The sequence below is a fragment of the Eutrigla gurnardus genome, assembly GCF_963514095.1.
Source record: "Eutrigla gurnardus genome assembly, chromosome: 2".
NCBI lineage: Eukaryota > Metazoa > Chordata > Actinopteri > Perciformes > Triglidae > Eutrigla > Eutrigla gurnardus.
In genome coordinates, this window is record NC_139916.1 from 1,288,646 (window position 1) to 1,297,880 (window position 9,235).

At 42.1% G+C, this 9,235-nt stretch overlaps 1 protein-coding gene across 1 annotated transcript; it reads left to right on the top strand.

Moving 5' to 3' along the window:
* The first annotated feature begins 1,883 nt into the window (after positions 1-1,883).
* Positions 1,884-9,195, top strand: tsen2 (TSEN2 tRNA splicing endonuclease subunit). Its single transcript, XM_084034430.1, has 12 exons — positions 1,884-2,234; positions 3,197-3,263; positions 3,354-3,393; positions 3,525-3,782; positions 4,096-4,303; positions 4,476-4,550; positions 4,815-4,865; positions 5,372-5,516; positions 5,725-5,761; positions 6,513-6,624; positions 6,698-6,787; positions 8,095-9,195. Exons 1-12 carry the CDS (start codon positions 2,064-2,066, stop codon positions 8,152-8,154), a joined length of 1,314 nt encoding a protein of 437 aa, XP_083890556.1. The 5' UTR covers positions 1,884-2,063; the 3' UTR covers positions 8,155-9,195.
* The last annotated feature ends 40 nt before the right edge of the window (positions 9,196-9,235 follow it).

Genomic DNA, 9,235 nt, shown 5'->3' on the forward strand with positions numbered 1-9,235 from the left:
CTTTAAAACCATCCAGGTTTTTGGTTAGACTGAATTATGTGTGTTCTACCCTCACACGGGCCTCCACTAAACCCCTCAGACAGCGTACTGGGTCTGTCCAGCCTTTTCCAAGCAATTTGTTTTTTCGGCTTTTCCAGATTGGCACTTGCAAAAATAAAATTGATTAAAACCAAAGTTTGTCTTTTCTTGGGTGTGTATTTGGTCCAAAGACAAAGAGGGGAACAGAGAAAACCTCTCCCAAACCCCCAACCCACTCCTGCAGCATTTTAAAAAACATCTACCAGTCGGGACATCACCAGGTGGTCTAAGGTCTCTGTTAGTGAGCAGAAAGGACAACCCTCCCCAGTGGGTCATTCCGTGTCACTTCATCAAATTTCTGAAAATCTTCCCACCTGACCATCTCAGAATGTCCTGAAAAAATTCAGGTACAAAGACACACTTGTTAATAGGACAAATCCAAAATATTAGGTCTCTACTGTCAATAGTTTTCTCATGAATGGCCTTCAAAATGTCTACAGTGTATATCTGTTACTAATAGCCTCCAGACATGAAATATCAGGGGTGTAGCTCAATGATAACCTAGTATGGTAGGTACTTAAAATGTGGCTTGTTGAAATAAAGTAGTACATTTGAAGAGTGGCTGAGCTCCCATTTTTGCAGATAAAAGACTTCTATCACTTCTGCCTCTATCTCTGGTGTTAGCTTAAACATTCTACAAAATATGGTTTCTCTCAGATGATTATTTTCACAGATATTAAGGCTTAAAAATGGAAGTAAACACATCTTTGTGACTTCAGAGTCATATTCCAAAAAACTGACAACAAGTATCAGGTCCAAACTTACTTTTTTTAAAAGTTCATATTCTTGTTAAAATCATATTAAAAAATCGGGAGGGTGTTTTGCCTCAATTTGTCGCAGTGATTTTTTTAAATCCTGATATTGGTGGGGGTTTTGTGGCCGTTTTTGGTACTGCATGTCTTAACAGCCTACTAATAAACATCACAGGAGGGCAATTCAATTGTTTAAGACCTTAAAAGCTGCTTTCAGCATGTTCAACTCACATTCAAGGACTTATTGCCTCTCTAACTACAACTGTGCTACATTTTAATGTTTTCATGAGGCTACATTTATCAGTAGCATTTAGTCACATGTAAGTCTTTGGTAAATGGTAAAAAACACAATTGAATTGCCCTGCTGTGATGTTTACTAGTAGGCTGTTAGGACATGCAGTACCAAAACCGGCCACAAAACCCCACCAATATCAGGAATTTAAAAAATCACTGCCACAAATTGAGGCAAAACACCCTCCTGATTTTTTTATATGATTTTAACAAGAATATGATCTTTCAAAAAAAGTAAGTTTGGACCTGATACTTGTTGTCAGTTTTTTGGAATATGACTCTGAAGTTGGGCAAAGATGTGTTTACTTCCATTTTTGAGCCTTAATATCTGTGAAACTAATCATTTAAGAGAAACCGTATTTTGTAGAATGTTTAAGCTAACACCAGAGATAGAGGCAGAAGTGATAGAAGTCTTTTATCTGCAAAAATGGGAGCTCAGCCACTCTTCAAATGTACTACTTTATTTCAACAAGCCACATTTTAAGTACCTACCATACTAGATTATCATTGAGCTACACCCCTGATATTCCATGTCTGGAGGCTATTAGTAACAGATATACACTGTAGAAAATTTGAAGGCCACAGGTGAGATAGTTTTCCAGATATTACTGTTTAAAAATGGCTTTTCAGAGTATGATGCCAAAAACCGTCTAAACTACCCTTCATTCAATGATGTTTTATGAAAAAACTGTTGACAGTAGAGACCTAATATTTTGGATTTGAGGAGGAGGAGGAGGAGATCGGTAGTTCCACCCGGACACAGATTCGGTGACACCTCGGCGTCCCACAGCAAAATAAACCCGACCAGGGAGTCTCTAGAAAAGACGGCGACAAGCTAACAGGCTAACAGCGAGCCGCGTCAGGCTTCCCAGCAGCATAAAACACGGTCCGGATCCAGTGGAGGTCTACCGGTCTGGCCCGGTCTGACCCGGTCCCAGCAGCATGCAGGCGGACTTTCGGGCTCCGCGGAGACGCACGCGGGTGTATGAGGAGTACGAGGCTCCGCTGCCGGTCAGCCGGAGTCCGGAGCAGAGGAGCGTCCTCCGGGCGGAGCTCATCAACCAACACGTGCTGGTCTGTCATCCGGACCACATCCAGAAGCTCTACAGCCAGGTCTGAGTTAGTCCACATCACGTAGAGACAGGTCTGAGTTAGTCCACATCATGTAAAACCAGTTCTTAGTCCACATCATGTAGAACCAGGTCTGAGTTAGTCCACATAACGTAAAACCAGGTGGGTCATTTCATCAAATTTCTGAATCTTCCCACCTGACCATCTCAGAATGTCCCCTGATTTTTTAAGTTTGGACCTGATACTTGTTGTCAGTTTTTTGGAATATGGCTCTGAAGTTGGGCAAAGATGTGTTTACTTCCATTTTAAGCCTTAATATCTGTGAAACTAATCATCTGAGAGAAACCATATTTTGTAGAATGTTTAAGCTAACACCAGAGATAGAGGCAGAAGTGATAGAAGTCTTTTATCTGTAAAAATGGGAGCTCAGCCATCCTTCAAATGTACTACTTTATTTCAACAAGCCTCATTTTAAGTACCTACCATACTAGGTTATCATTGAGCTACACCCCTGATATTTCATGTTTGGAGGCTATTAGTAACAGATAAACACTGTAGAAATTTTGAAGGCCACAGGTGAGATAGTTTTCCAGATATTGCTGTTTAAAAATGGCTTTTCAGAGCATGATGCCAAAAACCGTCTAAACTACCCTTCATTCAATGATGTTTCATGAGAAAACTGTTGACAGTAGAGACCTAATATTTTGGATTTGTCCTATTAACAAGTGTGTCTTTGTACTTTAATTTCTTCAGGACATTTTGAGATGGTCAGGTGGGAGGCATTTGATGAAATGACACGGAATGACCCAGGTCTGAGTTAGGCCACATCGTGTAAAACCTGGTCTGACTTAATCCACCTCATGTTAAACCAAGTTTGAGTTGATGTACATCAAGTGAGACCAGGTCTGAGTAAATCCATGTCCCATGAAACCAGGCCTGGGTTAATCCACGTCATTCGTAACCAGGTCTGAGTTAGTCCACATCACGGTCTTGCTTTGTTTCAGGGTTACTTTGGTAAAGGCATGCTGTCCAGAGCCAGACCAGACCACAACATCTCTGACCAATGGGAACGTGAGTTTACACCTACACCATGACATCATCATCAGTCGGGTCCAATCAATGCGGTTCATTGCAGCCAGCTGCTCTCTGTTTATGTTGCAGAACACGAAGGTGTGTTTCTACCTGTCGTCTCACAGTCCAGGCAAGTGACATCACATCCTGTATGTGCACATGGTGACATCACATCCTGTCTGTTCACATGATGACATCACATGTGAGGCTCGTAGCAGCTTTGTGCTACTAGAAAACTCTCCTGCTCCTCCTCCCCTGCAGGTACGATGAGCTCCTCAGGTGGGCGGGTTCGGCTCTCTCTTCTCAGGGATTGGATGGAGAAGCTGTCAATCAAACTCTGCTCAGCCTCTCTCAGCCAGTAGAGATGCAGGATGTGAGGACAGAGGTGGGAGGGGGGGAGTGTGTTAAGAGGAAGACGAGAGGGGGGGAGGATCCAGGACCAAACGGGGGAACCCGTCCCAACACCAAGAGGCTGCGGTTGGGGTCAGAGGTTGAGCCAGAGGCCAAGGGAAGCTGCAGGTAGAGTAGTTCTCTTCTCTGTCACCAGACTCCTCTGAAGAAACTTCCCATTTTAAATTCTGCTTTGTGTACTGGACTACACACTAACGTAGAAACTAAAACTTCACACTTTTTTATAAGTGGTACGCTGTTCTGCTAAATTTGGCAAGTTAATAATCACAATATTTCTTTTCTGTGGGTATAATGTTACACATTTATCGTTCTGAGATTCAAGACAGCGTTCAGAGGAGTCTGATAATGAACTTCACTTCAAACTAAATCAGGTTGAAAGGGTCAGAAAAACAACATTCTCTCTTTTCCCCTTGACATTCAGGTCGGGCCCACAAGACTGTGACCCCGATCCCAGCTCAGATCAAGACTCTGACCGAGACCCTGACCCCGATCCCAGCTCAGATCAAGACTCTGACCGAGACCCTGACCCCGATCCCAGCTCAGAGCTGGAGTCTGACTCCAACTCTGACTCTGATCCTGATCCTTTGGTTCCGGGTCCTGGTTTTGTCCTGGTGGTCTCTGAGAGTGAGGTGAGTCCGTAGACTTTTTCTCGACTAAGACCCGGCTGCAACGACTTGATGCTTCGTTGTGAACACAAAAAATAAATTAACATGAATAATTTCTAGACATTAGATGTTTAAAACCTGGTTTGATATAATCTGTAATCTCTGTGTGTGCGTGTGTGTGTGTGTGTGTGTGTAGGATGGTGGGGGGGTCAGGGAGGTCCGCCGGACTCCGTTCTCTGTCACAGAGTACCTGCAGCTGAGTCTGGAGGAGGTAACACTAACCACCAGACTCACACTCTCACCTCCAGTTTTAATTATTTACACAGCATAGTTTCTGTCCATACGTACTACATTACCCAAGAGCCTCAGCTGCCGAGGGAGCGTGAGTTGATTTGAATGTGAATCTTTGATCAGAGTAGGTTATTAAAGGGTAATTCTGCAGGCAAACCATCAGTCACATGTTGAGTACCTGTCCATCAAGCCTGGACAGCAGGTAAGGGGCATGGCCTCATCAGCTGTCTGTCTGTCCCTACAGGCCTTCTTCCTGGTCTACAGTCTGGGCTGTCTGTCTGTCTACCTGCACCAGGTAATTGTAATTGTAACTGTCTGCCTATTTGTCTGCATATCTACCCACCTACCTGTCTGTCTCTCTGTCTGTGCATGTCTGTCTGTCTGAGTTAAAGGATGACTGGTGAATTTAAACTTATTTTCTTGCTTGTTTGACTTCCTATATTTTGATTTAAAAATAACAAAATAAAACTTCCTTTCAGGGCTGCATGGTGGTGTAGTGGGTAGCACTGTCGCCTCACAGCAAGAGGGTCCCGGGTTCGATTCCCGGGTCGGCCCGGGTTCCTTCTGTGTGGAGTTTGCATGTTCTCCCCGTGTAAGCGTGGGTTCTCTCCGGGTTCTCCGGCTTCCTCCCACAGTCCAAAGACATGCAGGATGGGGATAGGTTCATTGGTGACTCTAAATGTCCCGTAGGTGTGAATGTGAATGTGAATGGTTGTTTGTCTCTACATGTCGGCCCTGTGATAGACTGGCGTCCTGTCCAGGTGTATGACATCACCCATATGAAATAATGTGATTGGTCAGGTGCCGTTGTCAATCATCCAGCTGTGGAGGAAGTTCCGGTCCCTTCGGCCGGACTTCATCAGCTCATTCGCAGCCTATCAGCACTTTCGAAGCAGGGGTTGGGTCCCTAAAGGGGGCAGCGGGGCCAAGTACGGCGTCGACCTCAGTAAGAGACACACACACACACACACACACACACACACACACACACACACACACACACACACTCAGGATAATCCCTGGGTAGGAAAGGGTTAGAAACCAGTGTCTGTGGTGACGTGAACCCACGATTCACAGCTGTCAATCATCGTAGACGTGAGATAAACATGCCATCTGTCACATTTTATATGATTCACTTGTCTGTGTGTTTTTAGTGTTGTACAGGAAAGGACCACCTTTCTACCACGCCAGGTAACTCTCTGTCTCACACACACAGACACAGACACACACACACACACTTAGACTTTGGGACTGGTACCGAAATACTGTCCGCTTACCGTCAAACTCTGCGTTATTTTTCCGTATTCTCCACACTAACAGGCGACCCCAAAGACTCGTGACCCCTGACTACAGAGATACCATGTGATACCAACGTCGTTATTCTATTGGCCCACAAGCCTCGCTAGAAGCCGCAGTCACACGTCACACATCTACACAGAGAACAACACATTCATTACGGACCGTCAACATCTTTTTAAATGATTAATTCACAATCAAAACATTTTTTTCACGAGAAGTGATACTTTGATTCTGCACCTTTCTAAAAAGCTCTGTGGATGTTTTTTTATTTATTTTTTTATTATTCGTTTAAATAAAAATGTTATCAATATGACCTTTAAAGAATATATATAATTTTTTTTCACTCAAAATTGTATTGAAACGAAATTGAAGTTCATTACACAGCACAACATACTGTATGTACTGTACATAATTTTCTTATTTAAAAAAAAAATAAACAAAAATAATCCCCCCCCCCCCCCCCCCCCAAAAAATAATAAAAAAATAAATGATTAAATCCCCAGCCTGTGTACAAAAAGCACTTTTACATTTTTTAAATTATGTTTTCACTTTCAGTTTTTTCCACAAAGTAAAAAAAAGACTTTGTCTTTACGTCCTCTACAGAAATATTCTCATTTATGCTAATTGTCTCCATTTCTCTTAGTTATTCAGTGGTGATTGAGCGGGTCGATGATGAGTTCAAGGGCTCGGCGCTGCGTCCGTTTTCGTGGCGTTCTCTGGCGGCTCTCAGCAGGATCACCTCCAACGTCTCCAAGGTAACGAGTCGTCAGACGACAGATCGGGTGAGATTTGATTGGGGTGTTTTATTTCCCTGTGTTTGTCTTACAGGAGCTGATGTTGTGTTACATCATCTATCCAGCCGACCTATCAGAAGCCGAGCTGGACTCACCTGTCTGTCTGCGCAAACTGAAGGTTCAGGTAGAAAACAGGAAGCGGCAGATATTCCACAAGTCAAATTGTTGAAGTTGATCGACAGAAAAGAATCACAAATTTAAACAATAGAAGAATGTTTAAGTTATTTTCAGCTCATCGGTTTCATGTTTTAAATCTATCTAACTTTTTTTTAGGTTTTAAAGATTAAAATGCGAAAACAAAGCTGATTTTTCACTGTTGATTTATAGATAAAAATAATAATAATCAACACCAAGAATCTTCGGTGCTCTGATGTGGAGATGTTTGAACGGTCAATGTTGATGCTGGACAGAAAACAGGAGCCAATCAGACCTGTTGATATGAATGTTAAAGTGTCAGTCTGTAACATTTACATCTATTTAATTGTCTTTAAAGTTCCTATCTATCAAAGAGTGAGTTATAACAATGGTTTTTGATCACATGACCCACTAATGAAAGTGCTTGTTGCTGCTTTGCCTAGAAATAGGATCTCTGTGGCGACACAGTTTTATCTTTTTCCATCAGTCGGCAGCGGTTGGTGGTTGGCGGTTCTGCAGGTGGAGCTCCTCACGGAAGGATGCTGCGTTTACTTGTAATAGGAAATCGGTAACTTCCAACTGCTGAGTCGGGCTCCCTCTAGTCCAAAGTGTTTGAGGTACATTTCATTACTGCTGACTCACAATGGAGGATCAACAGAGAAAGAAGACCATTCAACTTCCAGTCCAAGAACATTAAACAACAAACTAATGGAAGTGAAGAAGGAAAGTCATCAAGAAGCAAAATGACCGCCAACGAGGGGAAACCAGGATCACAACTGACGTCATACAGAAGACACTGTTGGGTTTCTAAAGGAACTCTGGGAGATGAAGTCCCAGAGGCTCATCTGCAGTTACATTTCCCGCCAAAGAGGAGAACTGACCCGCCCGCAAATGACTCAGAGTATCATCAAAAATATTGTGGTTTGACTCGTAACTTATTTGGGATCAGCACGCGCATCATTGGCCGTCGCTATTTAGAACGGTTTCGCTAAACTGTTCTTCAGACTCGAACGCCGTGAACGGGCGGGAAGGAGCCGGTGTGTCGCGGCCTGCAGTGAAACCCCGTGATTGAGACGCATATTCCCAATTTCCTGTATGTCCAGAGAGATTGCTCCTGAAAATGCTTCATTCAGAAAACGGTTAAATTGGGATGATCAAAAACAGGATGTGCCGTTTACATGACCTGTTTCAAAGTGGGAATAAAGAGCTTTCACTGACGAAACATTTCATGTGTGTTCAAGATGTTTGATCAAACAAAAGAGGAAAGTGAGTGAAACGCGTGTTTTCTATCAACAGGAAGTGATCGTCAGCAGGTGGGTTTCCTCCAGAGAGCGAGCGGAGCAGGACGACATCTGATTGGCTGACGGGAGACTTCAGAAACTGATGATGTCACTGAGTGATGTCCCAAAGAGACTGTCCACATGAGCCAAAAGAGGCTGAAACTATTTGTGTGGGTCAGAAACTAGAAGACAACATGAAGTCTGAGTGACGCTGCCTGAGTCCTCACAAGGAGCTGAAGCCCGCTGAGGTGTGTGTGTGCTGCTGCATGTTGAACAATAAAAGACAAATCAAAGAGCTGCATGGCGTGTCATCACCTCATGTTTTATATGTGACCACCTTTCAATAATATGAACTGTCCATGAGGGTTAATCATTTCGAATTCAATATTCTTTATTGGAATGACATGAACAGATTTGTGCTGACAAAACAAAAAGTCAAATAAAGCATTTTGAACGATTGTAATATTTCAGGGAGAGTGGGGACATCTAACAAATGCTATTTTTATGTATTGAAGGTATTAATATTTTAAATTATATGTTTTACATATAAATGCTGTTTCTTGCTGGAATAACCTCACTTCAGACTGGAAGAAAATGTGGTGCTTACCTTCTAAATATTTGATCTTAAATAAGGTTAAGGAAGTGACTTTTGAAATGACTCATCTTTTTTATCCCACCAAGTTATTTTTTTTTTACAGAGATATAAAAAAAAAGGACATTGATGTGAATTGCTCATTTTGTCAAATGCATCCTAAAGATTTATGTCATCTTTTTTTGGTCTTGTCCCCATTCTTTTTTTAAAGATATATGTACATTTATTTCTCAATATGTCGACTCTGAATTTTCCCTTACATATGAAAATGTATTGTTGGTGGGTTTTTTTTCCTCGACCAAACCAAACCAATACTATATTATACATTTGTTACAATTTGCAAAGATTAATATACATAAATCTAAATGTTCAATTCATAAACCACTTTTTAATCTTAGAAATTGAATTCAAACAATACATTAAGTAAATTTTAAATGATAAAGAAAGCAGTTAAAACCCTGAATCTGTGTCTGTATAACATTTTTCTGGATATATTGTGATCCCCTGGTATGTCTGCTGTTATTCTCTTTATGTTGTATGTTTACCATGCTGTCTGATTATTGTC